General features: G+C 45.1%; 1 protein-coding gene across 2 annotated transcripts in view; it reads right to left on the reverse strand.

Moving 5' to 3' along the window:
* Positions 1 to 313: 313 nt before the first annotated feature.
* POU6F2 (POU class 6 homeobox 2) overlaps positions 314 to 20339 on the reverse strand; it is a 450607-nt gene continuing 430581 nt past the window's right edge. The window contains exons 8-10 of one of the 2 annotated variants that reach the window (XM_068549950.1): positions 12721 to 12889; positions 4306 to 4474; positions 314 to 818 (exon numbers count right to left, since the gene is read on the reverse strand). In XM_068549950.1, the coding sequence (XP_068406051.1) occupies positions 314 to 818; positions 4306 to 4474; positions 12721 to 12889 (843 nt within the window). The remainder of the gene's footprint in view (positions 819 to 4305; positions 4475 to 12720; positions 12890 to 20339) is intronic. The other variant, XM_068549952.1, reaches the window with a different exon arrangement.

Genomic DNA, 20339 nt, shown 5'->3' on the forward strand with positions numbered 1-20339 from the left:
TTTGGGGAGACAGGTCGGGGAGGGAACGAGCCTTCCTCCACACACCTGCACTGTGGTGTAGTCCTTGTTTAAAAATTTTCAAAAACATTTCTTTTTCCTTTTTCGGAAAATCCCATGGACACGTATAAACCATCTTGCCCACTTGGCGGTTTTCTTAGTCTTTTACTTACAAGGGTGATGACTTGGGGCTACCTTAAAATTTATTTTTAATTTAATTTTTTCTTTCTTGGGGGGTGGTTAGGGGATGAAGTCCCAAGGGTGGAGTTTAGTTTCTGTGGATTTTTTTTTTTTCTGATTCCGGGTGGGCGTCTCTTTAGGAATTTTCTTCCAGTGAGTCCGTTAAGGGTTCCAGAGGGACTGCCGTGGCCGGCTCGTGCTGTTTTAAGCGTTTAATTGTGTTCTTCAGGGCTTGCCTCTTATTGCAGAACCAAACTCTAACTACTTCCCGGTCATAGTTCAGCTTCTCGGCAATTTCGGTCATTTCCTGCCCAGAGGGGTGCGTGTTCTTCTCAAAGTGGGCATTGAGGATCTCAAGGGCCTGGGGCGTGAAGGAGGTGCGCCTCTTGCGCTTTTTGGACGGTTCACTCCCGATAAACTCGGTCAGGTTCTGCATACCTGCCCGATGGCGGGCCTCAGCCTCAGCCATCCACCGCTCAAGCACCGGCTTGATCTTCTGGGCACTTTTAGGGGTGATGTCCAGCTTTTCAAACCTGGCAGGATACAAAAGGCCAGGGTTCAGTTTGGCTGTCAGACTGCTAGCTATAGTGTTCTCTTGGGCTTCCTGTGGTAGGAAAAAGTGGCTTCTCAGGATGGTGTGTCTGGGGGGAAAATTGAGAAAGAACAGTCTTACACTGAGTCCTCTGCCAGGGTGGGCCTCCTGCCTGCCTGCCTGACTGACTGGCAGAGCGAATTCACTCCAGATAAGCAGCCAGCTGCAAGGTAGCCCTCCCCGCTCAAGCCAGCACCCGCCCCCCTGCATGCTTCATGCCCCTGCATGCAGCCCGTACACCCACAAGCGGACCAGGTGAGCACGGGTGGAGACAGCACAACACAGCAGCCATCACGATGGAAACAAAAACCACTCGCAGATCTTTTTCCTGGAAATGCTTGAGATCTGAGCTTTGATTTGAATCCACCCAGCACCATTTCCCCTGAACTTCAGAATCCTTAAGGCAAAAATTAACACCAGGAAGTGACATCAAAGACAACAGCTGTCATGTTCTTTCGTTTAAAATGATTCTTTTTATGTTTTCCTTTTGGTTTCCTTAAATTTCCCCCACTGACTTGGTGATTAAAATGTTCTATCTATGCTAATCGTCAGTGATGGCAACTGGGACAAGTTTCTTTTATGGTTCTCTTTTCATCTCTGTTTTGTGTCTCATTTTAATCTCTTTCTCTACCCCGGCCCCCAGCCCTCTCCCGTCTCTGTCTCTGGTAACAAACACTTTTCACCGTATGTAAGTTAACAACATGCTCCCTTTTCTGGTAAAACATAGCCCCTTGCTACTTTACTGCTGGACTCGAACAGCTGGACACACTGTAATTGCTATGAACAAACCCCCCTCCCCTGGATGTGCTAGGGCCACCTCATGCCTTCCAACACCATCCAGCGTAATGGTGTACTTTTGCACCAGAGTATCAAGCTGTGTTTAACGTGCTATATCTGCAAACTGTACTTGAATGATATCATTTTCTGTAAATGAGGTCTTCTATATATCAATTGCCATCTGCAATTCTTTGCTACACTGCCTTCAAAAAACTATGAAGCATCTTGGACAAAACTATCTACAGTGTTTTAAGAGGTCATCCTGGTATCAAATTCATACTCACTCTCAACGAAATACAAAATAGTACCAATTCCTTTTATTTGTTTGTTTGTTTGTTCTAAATCCAAATTCACAACCCTCCAGGATGACAACTTTGGATCCATGGCATTCTCCTCTATCTTTTCAAGTTCAGTCCTGTCGAAACACAACCCTCTGACTGCAGAGTACATCTTATTACAACAGACTGTTTTCATGGAGCGAAAATGAACCTGCTTTAGTCGCAGTATGTTTTATAAGGATGCTTGCAAAAGGACACAAAAGGATAGGCTTCCTTTATGTGCCTTAATCTTATTTTTGGCACTGCATTTTAGATATCTTATGTTGTGATAAGCAGCGCCAATAGTATCAAATTTTAATGTGATTCCGATAGCATTCCCTTCCATGTATAGTTCAAGGAGTTATTTATTTATTTTAAACCACCCCCGCCAACTTTCAGCTGGTCAAAGAGGAAAGAAGTACATCTTGCTTTCAATATAAAATGAATGAATTATTTCATGCCATTTAATGAGCCGCTCACTTACGGCAGCCTCCCCTAAAGCCCTCATTGTTGGATTCACTTACCATCATTCATTATAAAAGCCCCAAAGCTGAAGTCTTGGTAGCATGACAACAGGCTTTACAGCGCCATGGCATGGGGGACAGAGCTTGTGATAGGGGTGTCCAGTGTATTGCTGGTGTGTTTTCCTCTGTGTCTCTGATGCAGAGGCACTTGTTAAAGCATCTCGAGTCACTGCAGCTCATAAGGGAGGAGTGACGCCACAGTGTGTGCAAATGCAGATTCTTCACCACCGCGTAAATTAACTGGAGTGGTTCCACCGTCAGATCTTGGTCTCTTTCAAGACTTCCATTTTTTTTTTTTCTCGGTAGTTAGCTCCGAAAACTACCCCACTGAAACACTAGGAGCTAGAGAAAGGCCGAAAAGTCAAGGCATCTGCCATCTTCTATTAGACAGTGAATTCCCAAAGTCGCTTTTCATTTCAGCCATAGCTTTTTTGGCTTCCCCAGGGGAAGATTTTTAGAAATCAACATATTTGATTGGGAATGCCCAAGAAACATTATGTGTGTTAGTGAAAACCTTAGAGAGCACTTATGCCATGAAAAGGAAATCACATTTTAGGACTAAGAAATAAGCCAAAGAGGACTTCAGCAACGATAGCACACGGGCAACAACCTCAAAACCTGTGGCGTGCCTTTATCACAAGGTTGTTGAGATGAAACAAAATTAATGTTTCCCAACAGGGAGCAACAGTATTCATACCATTTGATGCTGCTTGTTAGTGTTGATGCTTCGGTACATGTTGTCTGGAATAACACATACAAGCCTTGAAACAGATTTCCCAGCAGTAGTTATCCTTGTATAGACTGAATAAAGGTTATTTTCTACAGGGAAGGTATCTTATAAGAAAAAACAGTAGGGGAGGCCAGAGAAGTGAGAGGATCCTATGGCGCTTTTTGTATTTAACAACAATCAATGGGTTTTATGGAAAATCATTGAGCAAAATGTGAGCTTGCAAGCTCCTACCCCATACTGATGTTATTTATAACCTTAGTCTTAAACTGCAGGAAAAGTACACTTCCGTCCTTTGGGGAATACATTAAAAGTATAAAGAGCAGATAAAAAGACAGCATTTCATGGATCACCAAGAACAAAATCCACTTAGATGAGTTTTGAGTTGAGTTGGTTTCTTGGCTTTTCCTGATGGAGGAGGACTCATAAGACATTGCCCAAGAGGAAAAAGCTCTTACCGAAGTGCCTTTGTTACCTCATGCATAAACATGGGATTAGTGCAACACACACATGCACGCGCAGGGTCTGCTGCTGGCGGCTTGACCCAGATCAACTCAAACACAGCCAAGGCTGGCTTCTGTCATTTATGTATTTAATTTTGGGAAGGGTAGGGTGAGGTTAGGCCAAACTCTCACTACCCTTTTCTGAGTGATGGAAAACAGCTGCTGCTTTTTTAAAAATGTGCTTTTAGGCTTGTGTCTGGCAAGGCAAGGTTAAAAATTCCTTTGTGGTCACAGGATGGCTAATTTTTGTTGTTTTTTTTTTTTTAGGTGTGTTTTCTTGGAAAATCCGGATAGCCATCCCTGAGCAGAAATGGTGGGAGCGTTAACACCACCTGGGACTGGCGGCCTCACGACATCAATCCACAGACAGGAGACAGTGGACCTCAGCCGCGGAGGACGGTGGGTTCAGACGCTGCTGACCCCCGGTGGGGGGGAAGGTGCGTATTTCCAATGAAACCGCCTTGGAAGTTCCTTGTGAGTTGACAGGAGTTATCAAGCCAGGCCCCCAAGTCTGCTTTAGCAACTCCATTTCCATCAGTATCACCAATCCCAACACACAGCTACCCCAGACTCCGTTCCCACACTCCACCCCTCCAGCTCGGCCCACCCGAAGAAGAAAAGCTGAGCCGAGAGGACAGACGAGGCCTGGGCCAGCCAGGAGGGGTGACAGCGCGTGGGCGCGGGTTACCTGCAGATGGCCGACTGGCTGTACGCGGGGCCCTCTGTGGCACTGAGAGCCTGGCCCACCTGAGTCTGGGTCAGGCCAAGGGACAGGCGCCGGATTTTAAAAGCTTTGGCAAACTCGCGGATCTCCTCCAGATTAACCCCATCCACCTCACCCGCTGCCGTCTGAGGATCTGTGGAGACGTTTGCAAAAAAACAGGATCAATGCGTCAACGCACATCCCAGTGCTACACGTTCTGGACGGCTGAGGAGAAAGCGGCTCGGTTCATAAGAGCAGCGCGGTGGGAAGCCACACCGCAGAACGTCCTTGGTCTGCCGGCTGAGGCGCTCGAGCCCCCCATCCTCAACTCATTCCACCTGCACAAATCATCCTTCAAGGTAGTTCTGTCCCAGACAAAACCACAGCCAGCCTACCCTGCCACTTCCACAATGCAAGAGCGAGCTCCTTACCGCTTAACAGACAGCAGCCAGGGCAGGGGGGCACCAGCTACGGGGGGATGTGACTCCAGTTTGCCCATAAGTGTGTTCAGATATCATGTGAAAACGTAAAGATGGAAAGCTTTCCATTTGAAATGTCTTAACTGGACTCCGCCGTGCTAAGAAGTGCCCTTGAAGAAAAATAGTATTTTGCATTTTCCTGTACCCAGTCACCACTGCAGCCAGGCTAACAGATGGCAACATTGCCTAATTTATCATGTTCACATGAGCCCCTCAGAAGAGCAGCATGCTTACGAAGCTGCGAGAACAGTATCGTCTGCCCCCACCCCCCATAGCAATTTCCTGACACAGACTCCTCTGTCCCCTGAAAGGGCACAGAATCAAAAATGCCTGCTGCAGGAAGGCTCCTTTGGTGCCAGATAACTCGGTCAGTTTAGGACTTATCAAGGGAAAGGACACAACAGCTGGAGAATGAAACTATCCCCGCCTCCGGCTACTGATCCCTGGATAAACGAAAGCACACACCAAGCTGCAGACAGCATGGTTTGGGGATGGTGGAAGATTTCAAAGGGCTGTTCCATCCCGCCTGGAGCGAAGCCATTCTCCCTGCAAGCTGACTCTATTGTTCTTCACCTCATTCCCCGGATTTAGGTGAAAAGTTTTCCTCTTCCTCTTTCTGCACAATCGCCCACCAATTTCAGTCAATTACAGGACTTGTCTAAGGAACTGGGGTGGACTACATTAGTCTTCTGGGCTTAGGGCTATAGAAACTCCTGTTATCATGGAAAGAAATACATTGGTACCCCAAGGGCCAATTTTTCAAGGACTTTTAAATAAAGATGTTAATACCTGTGGCGAGGGGCCTTGGAGCTTCCTGTAGAGATTCTCTCATTATAGGGGAAATGGACTCTGTCGACAGAATCAGCCATGGAGGTGTACGCTGTACCCGTATCTCCTCAATAAAAACAAAGTCCTGGGGGCTTCCCTGGTGGCGCAGTGGTTGAGAGTCTGCCTGCCAATGCAGGGGACACATGCCGCGGAGCAGCTGGGCCCGCGAGCCACAGCCACTGAGCCTGCGCGTCTGGAGCCTGTGCTCCGCAACAGGAGGGGCCGCGATGGTGAGAGGCCCGCGCACCGCGATGAAGAGTGGCCCCCGCTTGCCACAACTAGAGAAAGCCCTCGCACAGAAACGAAGACCCAACACAGCCAAAAATAAAATAAAATGAAAAACAAACTCCTGTAGAATTTTTACACATCATGAAGCATAATTTCATGGAGGAAGGATGGGTGGAAAGTCTAAATGGGCTCCTCGTAGGGCGGGGAGGCAATAATAAACTAAGAGTTGAGAAGGTCTGGTGTAGAACACAGAGGGACACTTGGTATAGAACAGCATAGGGAGCGGGGCCTGGCCTCTCTCCAAGAGAGAAGGAAGAGGAACTGATGGCCCTGCAAACGTGGGCAGTGGAGGTTCAAAACCGAGGGTGAAAAGATAGAAGCCGGAGACTTTCCTTGTAACGATATGGCTTTTAGGACAGTGGTTTTCTTAATGAGGTAGGTCTAGGAGTCACCTGATGGGACCCGGGATGTGCATTTTTAACAAGTACCACAGGCGATCCTGATGCAGAGGACCCACTGACCCCGCAGACAGAGGCTTTCGCTGCGGCTCTGGCCTGACCGAGTCTGGGTGTGGCATCCTCTGCATGTCGACCCTTTACCTGCACTCGACCCTTTACCATCATTATTCACCAGGTTCCACTACACGGAGAACTTGCTCTACCACCTTGGGTAAGATGATGGAACAGAAAGACTACCGGGCAGGTGCCCCGTCCTTGCCTTCCTCCACCCCTGGCCTCACCGTTTATGGCAAGTGGCAAACAACTGGGAACCAGTGGGCTGGGGTGGCCGTTGGGGTCTGGAGTTGGGGGGAGATTTTCTTCTCTGAGCAAAGCTAAGTAGCTCCTGTGGGAAGTAAATTTATTGCCTTACATTAGCCCCATCTCTAGATCAACAGGAATCAACTGAAGGATTCAGGTGATCTGGAAGGATTTCCAAGGTCTACTCCAGTCCCAGGGTCTGTGCTGCCACCAGAGTTGGCAGCACAGTACCAGGCAGGTTTACGACTGGGATACAGTTTTGTGTAAGTCTATTCTAGTTTACGCCTTGCCTTCTCCTGCTGCCTTTGTTGTTTATCTCCTTCCTAGTTCCTTGAGACCAGCGACTAGATCCATGTGTGTGATTGTGCAAGTTGCTTTTGGCCAGACCGCTGATAATAACCAGAGTTAAAAGGAAAGCCATGGTCTCTTATCCCCTTGCCCTGAGCAGTTGTGTGGATCATCAACAGTTTTACTCTAAAGCTCACAAAGGTGGGCGCCTTGCCCCCTGAGCCCTTGGACTTCTGTGAGGCCCCAAACACTCATCACACCAGGAAGCTGAATTCCTTCTTTCCCCTCTTGCACATTTCCCGCTCTGGTCTTTTTCCTGGTTCTACTTCTAGAGCTGGTAAGATAGGAATTCTGGTGAAATTTAAACAGGGTGATGGTCTATTGGACAAAGGTCTGGGGAGAGGAAATCAGTGTCTCATTGTTTGTGCAATTTGTTGATTGCTGGAGACGAGCTGCCTGGCTTTCTTTACATTATTGTTCTCATCCATAAAAATCAGACAGCACCATGTATTATTATGGTTTCGTTCCATGGATCCCAAGACTGCAAAAGTCTCCACATCCAAAGAAGGGGTCCACCCATGGATGAATATTAGTTTTACCCCGATTACAACACGTGGGACATGTCTTCCCACATTGGGAGAATGCCTTAGATGGTGTCTGTAAGATGTTTTGAATTAACAAAAAAACTAATGTTTTTTTTTTTTTTTTTGGTGCCCAAGTTTCTGTCGTAAACTCTTGAGGTTTTCTTCTCCACTGTTGGACAGTTCCCCTTCATTAAGGGTTATATGCTTTTCTATTTGAGGAGGGGAAACGAGAGGTAAATGTGACAAATGGACGCTTCCCTGGAAGGTCACGTTAACTCTCAGTCCGGCTCAGAGGTTGACACCACCCTGGGATCAGTCAATCTGGCTTTCCATCATGTCATTCCTTCTGGCTCTGGGGAGGTTGGGTTAATTTTAAGGATGAATCTCAGGCCACCTTGATGGGGACTTCAGAGGGAACCCTCAGGTCCCCCACAAGGTGGATCCAGCACCTTTAACCAGCTCTAGGGAAACCCAGTCTGGGACTTCTCTGCACTGAGGAAGAAGTGCACCTTTTACAGAAGTTTGCTCCAGATTAAGTCGGCCCAGTATATTAAGTACAAAGTCAGGAAGCAACGACTTCCACGGTTCTCCCTGAATCTGAGCCTTGCTGAAGGAGCCAGAAGGTCAGCCTACATAAGGATCGACTGGCCTGGAGATTTATAATACACTGGCATTGAATGTTGGCAGTGACTCATAAGTATAATGATGACGTTTTTCCCAAATCAAATCTGGAATGCATGGGCTGAAAAATAAAAGAGTTCTTTGGGAGCTAAATGCAAACTGCGTGAACACAAACCTGTTCCGTAGAATCTGGTTGCATGGTCACTGGGCCCATACTGAATTGAGCACTCAGGATGGACCAGGACAGATATTTGTTTTGTTTAATTTTAAAAATTTAGCTCCTTCCAACTGCTCACCTGGACATCAGTGTAAGGGGTTGCTAAATGGGTCGAACAGTTGCCATCCATCCACATCTTCCTTCTACAACCTCTGCTTGTGGGACTGTTACAGGAGAAACATGCATCTATAAAGAAGCTGCCAGGTATGACTTAACTGCCTTCTAAACATCCATCTGCTTTTTAGTGCTCCTCTCACAGCAAATAATGGGCATATTTACCAAATATTTCTGAGAAATAAGAAACCATTTGGGAACGTGCAATGCAATTTGGGAGAACAGCTTGCTTGCAATACGGTGACTTCATTGAGTTGTGGAAAATGGTGTGAAACTGATCAAGTGAATCAGGGGTTTCACTGTGCCATAAGCTATCACCAGGCATCTTTATGTTCACTTTATAGTTTGGGTTTTTCTGATATTAACTCTCAGTCCCTTTGCTGTCTAAGAATTAAGTTTACAGGCCAGGGGTTTAAAAAAAAGTGTCCTGAAAAACCAAACCAAACCAAATCCATCAAAGAATAAAAAGTCCCACGTCCACCTGTTTTTAAACGGTAACTGTGTAAATCCTAAGTCAATTTGGGACTTTATTTGTTTGACTCTTCTAGACTTTCCAGAAGCCCTGCTATGGAAACTCTAGTTAGCCCTGGTGACTGTGGAGACCGAGCAAGGTTTGACACAGGGCAGGCTGTGCAGGTGCTGTGAACAGGTGTGCAGACGTCTTAAGGAGTGTGCATATTTGGTATTAACTCTGTGTTCTTTTGCCTGGAGTAGGGCAGGTTATGGATGGTCCACCCACTCCAGTTGATCTGGAACAATGGCAGATTGCCCAGCACTGGGCAACCTTGCCCATGACCTGTGAAGGTCCATTCACCAAGGTTTTGACCAAAGGTTCAAATCCATTTTGACCTGTTTCGAACTATGGCCTTGGCCTAGTGGAGGGATTTGTGGACCCATTAACCATCCCACTTAACTCAAGGATTATTTACTCCAGCAAGTCCTTCTGTTCGATCTCAATCTCCAAAACTGAGTTCACTCTCTCCTGTATTGCCATAGTCTTTATTCATACATTGATCATAGCATTTGTTTCCCTTTATTGTAACTGTGTTTCTTTGTCATCAATTCATGACCTCTGCCCGGGCAGGGACCACATCTAGCTTACTTCTGCTTTCTTAATATCTATCCCTGTGCCTGCATATACATGGTGCTCAAAAAGCTTATTTTTTATTTTTAAGTTGACACCCTCTGACTAAAGCACGCTTTTCCCTCCTGTAATTTAATCCGTGTATCAACTACATCTGAAGTATGGGGTTGGGTCTCCCTACATTAGCTTATTTGCAAATTTGGTAAAGTTTAATCTCAGAAAAAAGTAATTTTAAATGCATATTTCATGCTTGAATATAAATTTCAAAATATGCAAGATGTCTAGTCTTTCTCATATTGGCTCAGAGAAAAAGCTTGTGCTTTAATTTTAAGACATGGGTTCAGGCATTTAAAATTTTTTTGAAGAATATTTAGGTGATTTGATAAGAGTTTATCATTCAAATTGCACTGGATAAAATTTATGTGAAAGCATCCTGTCTTTTAAGGCAGCAGTGCTGTGTACAATGTGTATAACCCATTGAGTCTGGATGTCTGGGTTATCCTTCTGGCTTTGTCACCCAGGAGATTGGTCACACACTGTCTCTCAACTAAGACCGAATCTGGCCTCTCTGACGTAAGATGGTCCGAGATGGGTTGTACTTTTCAGGATCTATTTGATGCCAGCTTCAATATCTGAAAATGAGAATTTATATTACCTTGTTGTGAGTATTCAAATCAGAAAAATAGTGAGAGTGCTTTGAAAACCTTACTTTGCAAAAGGAGGCTTAAACAGAGGTTTGTGGAGGGGGTGGTAATCAGCATCAGAAAATGCTCCAGGTATTATTCATTCTCTAGTAGGGTCTTGAGACAGAAGGGAATTAACTAAACAGCATGCTCGAAATCTGTAGCAGTTGTAAGCCCAGCAATGGGTGTGTGTAAAGTCCGATGTCCGGTAGTGGTACTCCTGGACCCTCTCATATCTGCCAGAGAAGGCTCCTCTTTCAGGCTCTGCGTATGTGTTTGCAGTTTCTTGCTTCAAGTGCATGTGGTAAAGGAGTCTCTTTTCCCCAGTTCTGTATATTTCTCATCAAGGACATGCAATGTAGTTCACTCATTATACACGTAGGTAGAACCTAGATATCCCATTGGCCACTGTGCAATTGAAATTTCATTTGGCCCATTAAGTAAAAGGCTGGAAAAGGCTAGTCCTTTCCTGTCCAGCTTGAGACAAATGGCAAGATAGAACCCAGTGCCATCCATCCGTCTGTCTGTCCGTCTATCTGTTCATTCACCTCTCTGTCCATACAAAATGTATTGTTTACCTTGTGTAAAATACTGTATTCATGGGGTATTTTGTACTTTTCATATTTAAACATTTCATATTTAATTTATTTCTTCTCTATAAGATGTTTGATATCCATTCCTTTTCTTTCAGGACCAAAGCTTAACAGCTTATTGTAAATTTATGAACTCGCTGCTATTTAGAAATAGAGTGTTTTACAGAAGCTTTTTCAGAAGAGCGAATTGGAACAAAGTTTGAATCTCTTCTCACAACAACCCTATGAGGAGTTTCTTTGTCGGGGAAAAAAATCTGGTTATAATTAAATTAATTTTTTACGAGTTTATTCGAGTAAGACTAGACTTTTTGGCCCAAATGAGAAGAGTTATATATCTAAACAACTTAAAATAACAGGTTGATGGCAAACTCCATCAAACCCTGAAACTGTTTGGTATCGACCCCTTTTTAAGATCAAGAGCATCCAGGCTAGTGTACTGAAGTACTTGGGCATTTTTAAAAAATAATTAATTAATTTATTTATTTATTTTTGGCTGTGTTGGGTCTTCATTTCTGTGCGACGGCTTTCTCTAGTTGTGCCAAGCGGGGGCCACTCTTCATCGCAGTGCGCGGGCCTCTCACTGTCGTGGCCTCTCTTGTTGCGGAGCACAGGCTCCAGACGCGCAGGCTCAGTAGCTGTGGCTCACAGGCCTAGTTGCTCCGCGGCATGTGGGATCTTCCCAGACCAGGGCTCAAACCCGTGTACCCTGCATTAGCAGGCAGATTCTCAACCACTGCGCCACCAGGGAAGCCCCGACTTGGGCATTTTAATATCTTTCCATAATCTCTCATTTTCTTCTCCATTCCACAAGCATCTTTCTTGCCTGAGTTATCCATATAATTGAACATCTATGTATATATGCACACATATATGTCCGCACATGTATATATGTACATATATATTTTCGGGGGGGGGGTTGCTTGTCGGGGGAAGACACAGCGACCCTCCATTTTGCCTTGCATTTCCAGACTTGCCCTATGATATGGAGAGTCCCTACTGTTCCTGTTACAACAGGTCACTCATGACACTTGACCAAACACAGATACTTACACGTGTCCTTGTTTTATGGCACAGATGCCTCTGCAGTGCTTTAGCCTTTAAACCCATAACTGTTGGATATCTGGTGCCTGGAGAATTATAATCTATGCACATATTCTGTCATTTTTATATACAAGTAAAAATTGCACTAAAGGTGAATAACATTAAATTAGACCACTGTCACATTCATCTCTATGTGTTTCTATTTGCATGTGATACACATGCTGTCTTCACCTAGGGCCAAATACCATTTCTAAAATGTGTATATGCCGCCCGCTCAGGGAAGCCGACTTGCAGGCTTCGGTTCTTTTGTGAACGGTTGTTCAGAGGTTTCTCACCAGATTCCGCCCATGCAGCTTCCCCTCGCACCACTGGAGGCGGCTCATGGCGCACACCACCTCACCCCCCACCCCCGCTGCCCACAGGTGCTCTTATTTCCTCCAACATCTGCAAACAGAACGGCAGGGGACCTCACACACACGGAAAGGCAGCCGACCTGCCGGTTATCTCAGTTCTGAGCTCTGTGGCTCCTGCCCTGAAAGCTGGTCAGTTTCTCCCTTCTGAAGCGGCCAGAATGACTCAGCACATCAGAAGGCACCTGAGGTGGAAACAGCCCCTCCACGTACACATTTGAGGGGGTCGGGGGGCCTCCTTCCCCAAGGAACCGTCTGGCCCTGGGCATGGACCTCATCCGGATACTGGCCCAGGAGGGCCAGGAAATTCCTGTTCAACTTGAAAGCAGCAGAAAGAGAGGGAGGGAGGAAGGGATGTAGGGATGCGCGGGTGGGGTGGGGAGAGAGAGAGAGAGAGAGAGAGAGAGAGAGACATTGCAATTAGGCAACGAGAAGGCCACCATGATTTAATGGAGCCAGAAAGGATACTTACTGCTGACTAACTGGCCCACGCTCAAAGCTGAAGAGGAGGAGGATGAGGAGGAAGAAGAGGAAGGCTGCCGGACGGGGCTTTGAGACATGGACGCTTGGCTGTGAGCCAGGTGCAGAAGGGTGCTTTGGGAGGCTGCTTGACCCGCTGACGTCTGGGAGGGTTGGTGGAGCTACATTGGGGGATGTAAAAAATACACAAAGGCATGAAAAATTAGGAGGGAAATGCCAGGGAACAGAAGTGTCATCTGGGGTCGAATCATTTCCAAGAATATATGCTTCTCTGGAAGAGTGCACACCCTACACAACAGGGAGGATTTTTTTTTTTTTTTTTTTTTTTTTTGGTATATAATATGTTGCTGCTCCCTTGACAGGCATTTTATTAGTAATTCTAAATATATTATTAATTTCCTACTTGGCTTGCTGGAGCACCCAATTTTCTACATTTCCTGACCGCGGTGTGCGATTGGACTCTTTCTGCCTGTTCATGCAATTACAGTGCACTTGACAGGCTTCTCAAGAACGTATAGATAAAATATAACACCTACCATCAACTCGGAATGCAAACCTCAATATCAAAGGCAGGCTGTGCCCAGCCATTTTGTCTTAGGTAACTGGTGTTTTTAGGAAAGTTCCAATTTAGGCTGAGTGTATATGGGAACTTCCTGCTCTCCCAGACCGAAGAGTCTGGGTGTATTACTGTGGAGTTGGAAAAAATGCTCTCTAAGATCCTTTGGAAATTAAGAAAGAAATTGGGGCAGTCAGGACAAAAGTACTGACTAATATGTGTAGCTCTCTGTTGTCACTGTCTTACTCTGTGCCAGCACTTTGTTCGGGACTTTTATGCCCTCTCATTTCACTCCTGCGTCAGCCTGAGAAGTGGGTATGATTTTGAGCCCTTTTTGACCAACAAGGAAGCTGAGGCACAGAGAGTTTAAAGGATTTGGTAAGTTCCTTTGGCAGGTGGGGAGGAGCTGGTCTCTGGACCTGTGAAGTCTGACCCCAGGGCTTGAGCTCTTAGTCAGAGCGCCTCAAGTAAGAATTCACTTTTTAAAAAATTCTGTGTGCCGTAAGGAAGGTGGTCTTTATGTCCATGTGCTCATGACTCCTTTACGGGTCATCAAAGTGCTGTTGTTCTGACAGTTGAGAAGCTCAGCTGAAGGGAGGAAGAAGAGAGAAAAGGGAAACGCTTGCAGGTGCCGGGTCCACTTAGATGCCCCAGAGGGATCTCCACCCATGTATTGACCCTCTAGGAAGCTGACACAAAGGGCAGCCCAGGACCCAGCACAGGTGCACACGTAGCCTCAGCAGTGGCCACCTTTGTTGGTTAGACAGAGTACTTTACAAAGTGCTTTCATAGCCATCATCACACTCCCAGAGGTGTAGGAAGGTCTTTATAAAAGGTTTTTATAAAAGGAAGTCAGACTGGGGGCAGAATCAGGCCAGGCCCCGAACTTTGGTGGAAGAGCCAACTACAAAAAATCAGGCACTGATCTTTTACCACCTCCTCGGGATCTAAGAGTCAGCCCGGGAGGTTTCAACTTCACACTTGTCCCTGCTTTCCCAGTGTGTGTTCAATTTCTCATTCAACTTTATCGAGATACAATTTACACATAATACACCCATTTAATGCAAACATTTTGAGTTTTGTGAAATGTATACATCTGTGAAACCACCACATAATCAAGATATAGAACCTTCCTTTCATTCTATGAAATTCCCTAATCCCCTTTGCGATCGATTTTCCCTCACCTCCTGGCTTTCTGCCATAATGGACTCATTTGGCATGGTTCTAAAAATGGAATTGCATGGCATGTACTCTTTTCGCATCTGGCTTCTTTTGCTCAGATACCGTTTTTGAGATTCACCCATTTTGTTGCATATATCAGTAGCTCATTCCTTTTTATTGCTGAATACTATATCTAGTATATACCTGTATGTATACCTATGCCACAGATTGTTTATCCATTCATCTGTTGATGGACATTTGGGTTATTTCCAGTTTGGTGCTGTTATGAAGAAAACTGTGATAAACATTGATGTACAAGTCTCTGTGTGTACCTGTGTGTTCATTTCTCATATGTAAATACCCAGGAGTGGAATTGTGGAAATGACTGGGTCATACCATAAATGCATATTTGCCTTTTAAAGAAACTACCAAGCTGATATCCAAAGTGGTGGTAGCCTTTGACAGTCTCACCAGCAGCGTATGAGAATTCTAGTTGCTCCACATTGTCACCAGCACCTGGGATTGTCAGTCTTTCTAATTTCCCAAAGTGTTTTTAACCATCAATTAACATTTTACTTTCAAACAATTGTTAGTCAAGTGCTACTTTGGAAACGTGCTTCAGGAGCTATTTCCCCTCTGGTTCCCCGTGGTAATGCTTTTGCTCCTCCGATTCACGTGCTATCTCTATGTGGCAGAGACACTTGGCATGATTACGGGAAGTAAATGATTGTCCCTAGGCCACGAGTCTGCTCAACATTAGAATCCAGGCTCCCACCCCACAGTTCAGGGCTCTTTCCAGGACGCCAGGGTGTCCCACTCCAGAACTGTCTGCAGTTACATCTCAAGTGAACAGCCTTATTATTACTCCACTGTGCGAAGACTGTGAACTAAAGACAGTTGTAATTGACACGGAACCCAAATTAACATGCATCAAGCATCTGCCTAAAGTAATTAGCCAGTCTGCTGAGCACATAATCAACAACTGAATCCAGTAAATTTTATTCTGTAGGAACACACACTGAAGATTAAATCTATTTTTAATTTGCTTAATAAATTGTGATGGATATTTGCATGTCAGTCTACCCCCTCTAACCTATTGAGTTGTCCTTCTAAATAGTGTTACTTGACAAAAGCTTTGTATAGTTTGGAGTTACTGAATCATGAGCCAGTCTTCGGTTTTACCATTTCATCAATAAAAATTGGCCCTGGGTGTGGCAAAGTACCATCAAGGAACTGGAAGAGACAATAATCAATTTAAATTTTTCTTCCTCAGACACAACTCAGTAAAGAAAAAATTACTAGGCTGCAATCTCATTTAGGAGTCACTAAAGCAAGCTATGGCTTATGCATTAAGCTACGCAGGAGAAGGAATTCTAGAGGAAAGTAAAATAGTTCTTTTAAGAGTTTGTTCTATGTCTACATAGTTAAAGAGAGAGATGAATCTAAGATATCTAAGAACCTAGGAAAGATGTATTTCTTCCAAAGAAAATAAGCATTTTTTAGGACATTGGGGTCCTGCTTACCCTCCAGAGTTCAACCAGACACTTCAGAACAACCAATAAAAATTCTGAAAGGTTCTTGATTGTCAAAAAATCAAGATTTTATGGTTATGGCATTTCTAGCAGATTAATACAGGCTGAGAGCACGGAGAGTCCACAAAAGAGGAAAGTGAAGGGGCGGTTCATGTTAGCCTGGGGCTTTGCTTTATCCAGAGAAGGAAGGAGAGGATGATGTCCATCCCACGTGGTGAATGAGAAACAGGGAGGAACAGGATTGAGTCCGAAAAACTTTATACTTCCTGCTGCCTCTCACAGGCTGCCTTCGATGGCTTGTTTGTGTTAGTTGGCACTGCTGGAGATGTTTAACATATTCACCTAAAATAGATACAGGCACACTTTGAAGTCTTTCTTGATCTTCTGTGCCACTGCCCCTCATATATCTTCTATGTGTAACACACTATATCCTTAATAATATTTTAGTTTCTGGAATAAAGCATCTTCTAATTAAATTCACGATTGACATAAAAACAAGTGGGGGTGGAAAATGGGATAAAATGCAGAACCAGAATGTGATAGAGGAGATGGAAAAGTCAATCCACATAAACAGTAAAATTCAAATGGGATTAAATATAGAGAAATTCATTTGAGGAGGGAGGGAGGAGAAACCGTCCAAACATGCAGAGGCAAAATGGAGGAGACTTGGGCTTTTATAAATATCTCAGGGAGGCATAACAAACCCCAGGCTAAAGCCCCGTTGTGGTGCTACGGAGAAAATGCGTATAACCCCGAGGGCTCTAGCAGAAGAAGCCAGAGTGTGCCGGATGACATCGTGAGTCTCCCTCCTTCTCTCCCTCCTACTCTGTGCACTGGGTCCCTTGTAATAGCTGGCAGAGAAATGAAATCAGAGGTTCTCAAGATTCAGGGCTTTCAGAATCACCTGGAGGGCTGTTAAAATACAGAGCCCTGGGCCCCATCCCCACAGTGTCTGGTGCAGTAGGTCCAGGGTGGGCCTCAAGAATTTGCATTTCTAACAAGTTCCCAGGTGAAGATAATGTTGCTGGTTGAAGGACCACCCAAGGTTTTGGAAGGAGCTTCTCCTAGAAAAAAGGTAAAGAAAGTGGATTTACTATGTCTAGACAAGAGAAGCCAGAGCCCGAGTTTAATAAGAACCTTTAATAATTAGGAGGGCATAAAGAATACCTGAATGTTACTGAGGAGTTCATTCTACCGTGGACAGGACAACTGCACAGGTGTTAAATTTGCTGAAAGATTCAGGGTTGACCTCAGGACAATCTTACTTGAAAAATTTTGAGGACTAAAATTTTGAAAAATTTTGATAACTACAATCTCCCTTGGGTATCATGTTCTAGACATTTAAATCTAGAGATTTCAGTTATCAAAAATTTTCTAGACATCATACCCAAGGGAGATTTCCGTTATCTCTGCAGGAAGTTTAGAAAAGTATGGAGGGAGTTATCCTTCTGGCAGAGTTTAGGAGACCTACTGGGTTTCCTTCTGGCTCAGTTCCATGACTCTGAAACATCTCTTGAAGCTAAGCAGGAAGAAGAGCCCCAGGTGTAAGGCTCCATCACAGACCCCTCCTGCCTGCAGGGGAGGCGGCACGGCAGAAGCTCTAATGGTCTCAAGAAAGAGAAGTGAGGGCAGTGTCAGTCCTCCAGCCACCATGAGGATGTGAGGAAGTGAGGAGAATCAGAACCTGAGCAGCATTCGGGGGCGATGCCCAGACACAGGCAGCAAAGGCCAAGGCAGTCATCACGCAAGCTTGGGACACACAACCAGGGCTCAGCAGGGACAGGGATGGGACAGGAGTCAGATCTCAGTGCAGAGGAAGGGGTTGACAGGGAGAAACGAGAACTAGAGAAGACAGCGCTGTGTGGAAGGTCTCCCCAGGCTGAAGACACAGAATTGGAAAGCCACAGAAGGGCCTGGGCTGGGCTCTTCTGGGAGCATGGCTCTGGGATCTGGCGTCCCGGACAAGGAAACACTATAGTTTGGCAACAATTAAATTTGAACATGATGGATGGAGCACCCAGCGTGGGCGGGGTCCTGAGCAAGGCTGAATCGGTCTGGTCTCAGCCTCCTTTCAGGTGCAGACTCATAGTGACAGTACAGGTTGATGACAGTGAATGGAGCAAGGGGAAGTCAGAGGTGAGGGAATGATACAGGGAAGCTTCACGAAGGAGGGATCCTGGGCAGAGGGACAGTGGCGGGAGCTCCCCAGACAGAGGAGGTGGGAGAGGCATTCCAGGCCAGGGGCACAGGGTGTGCAGGGAGCCTGCCCCCTGTCAGCTGAGCTCAGCCGGAGTGACAAGGGGAGACCATAGCGGTGAGATGCCCAGACATGTGGCTGGAAGGTCAAAGATCTGTTTTGTATTGGGGTCACTGACACACATTTCATCCGTCTAGGAAACCCCTACACTATTGTAGATCCCTTGTGGGTGGAAATGCCTCATTTGTGTCTCATTCTGGGTGGCTCCAAGAAAAAACTGCGGACTACTGATTCAGGTAAGGGCTGGGGAAAAACAGGGAAGTGAGTACATTTTTTTTACTTGAAAAAAATGGATGGATTTGGATAATCATATGGCATTTTAGAGAGCAAAGTTAAATAAACCACTTTCCTTTGTCTTCCTATTGGCACCAAGATTACATTTTGAAGAACAATTGAGTGCCTTCATGGGTGGTAGTCTCCAAGTATTATAGCTATGGTATTTAATTTTTGAAAAATTTCAATGCTTTGATTTTACAAATCAGAACGTTTTCCCTTTCAAATGTCTCTATTTCCTTAATGACACTAAAAAAAAAAACCCTCCCATTAACTTTTGTTGGGATTTAGTCAGAGGAAGAATAAATATACACAAAATCATGTCTGTGCTGCTCATGAAGAAATCATTAATTCACAGTCACAGGATAGTAAGAGCAAACCCCGGGCACCTGGGTGACTCTGGCTTTTGAAGCTGCAGAGTCCCATGGAGGGAACAAAAGGTTACTTTTGAGCTCCCGCCAACTATTTCTGTATTAAGTAATTTGTTTCATGCACAGAAAGATATCCCCTCTCTCTCTCTGTCTCTCATTTTTATCTAGTCCTTTTCTCACTCTTATTTTCTTGCATTGCTCACCAAGGATCTCTGATGTGATATCTAGGGCTATCAGATCCTGGTATATATTTTTAAAAAAATACTGTTTGTATTTCAGATGATAACGCTGCAGTTTCTCAATCTTTCATCACTGGAATAAATCATCATCAAGACTGGTTGACTCTTCACTCAGATTTTATTCAGGCTCTTCTAATTAGTGGCAGGCAGGTATAAAAATTAAAGATGTAATTACTTTTATTAAATTAAGACAAATCACCCCATGTCGTCTGGCCCAAGAGCTCTGTACTTCACTCCATAAAAGTGGACTTCTGAGTGTGAGTTAGGGAACTCTCTGCTCCTGTAATTTATGACATATTTTACTCTTGGAACTATGCTCTTGTGAGATCAAGCATTTGTCATAAATCACATGAAAAAAATAAACTGAGAAACTTCTCTACTGTTCGATAGAAATCCTTTATTTTTTAGTGGTTGTCCATATTGTATTTCTTCAATGTAAAGGGTAATATTTAAAGAAAAAATTGAAGACCACTATCCTTATACCTCCAGTTGTGACCTTTTTACTTTTGGACTCTGGGCATTTTATGATCCACTCTCCTCAGAATCCCCACTTTTATATCTGGGACTCAGACTTGAGCATTTCCTGTTGATTCACCCAACTTGTTAACTTTACTACACATTCCAAGGTGTTTCAATCAGAGCTGATGCCAAGAAACAGTAATAGTCATTCATCTAATTGCCGCCATTTTCCTGGTATTTCTCACCAGCTTCATCAACGGTTCCCTTGATCTTCCTGGGACTTGGATAGACCACTGGCACATGCCTTGAACAACGGGACGGGCCCATGGGTCTGTGCCGCGACTTGAGGATTCAGGAAGGTCTGCATGTCACTGTTTTCAGCCGTGCACACGTGTCCTCTCAGCACGCACATATATGAGAGACGCACGCTTCTACACGGGCAAGGAGAGTCTTGCTCTCTGGGAGGCTGGTTGTAACTGACACGAGTTGGAGGTGCAAGGCACATCCCCTAGAGGCTGGCTGTTTCTTCCCAGTTGCGAGATCTCTGATTCTACAGTGACAAGGACGATGGTGGAGGTTAGGCCTGCAGAGGACGAGACGTTCCCACCGTGGTAATGAGGTTTCGTTCCAGGGGTCACCAGGTGCGGCAAGGAAGCTTCTGAGGTGCATCTGTGCTCGCGGGAGAGACTGTGGAAATGGATTCATGATGCTGATTGCGGGCGACGATTTGAGGAGTGGCACCACACCCGCCTCTTACTTGCCG

Source organism: Eschrichtius robustus, chromosome 8 (genome assembly GCF_028021215.1).
Source record: "Eschrichtius robustus isolate mEscRob2 chromosome 8, mEscRob2.pri, whole genome shotgun sequence".
In the NCBI taxonomy this organism is placed as follows: Eukaryota; Metazoa; Chordata; class Mammalia; order Artiodactyla; family Eschrichtiidae; genus Eschrichtius; species Eschrichtius robustus.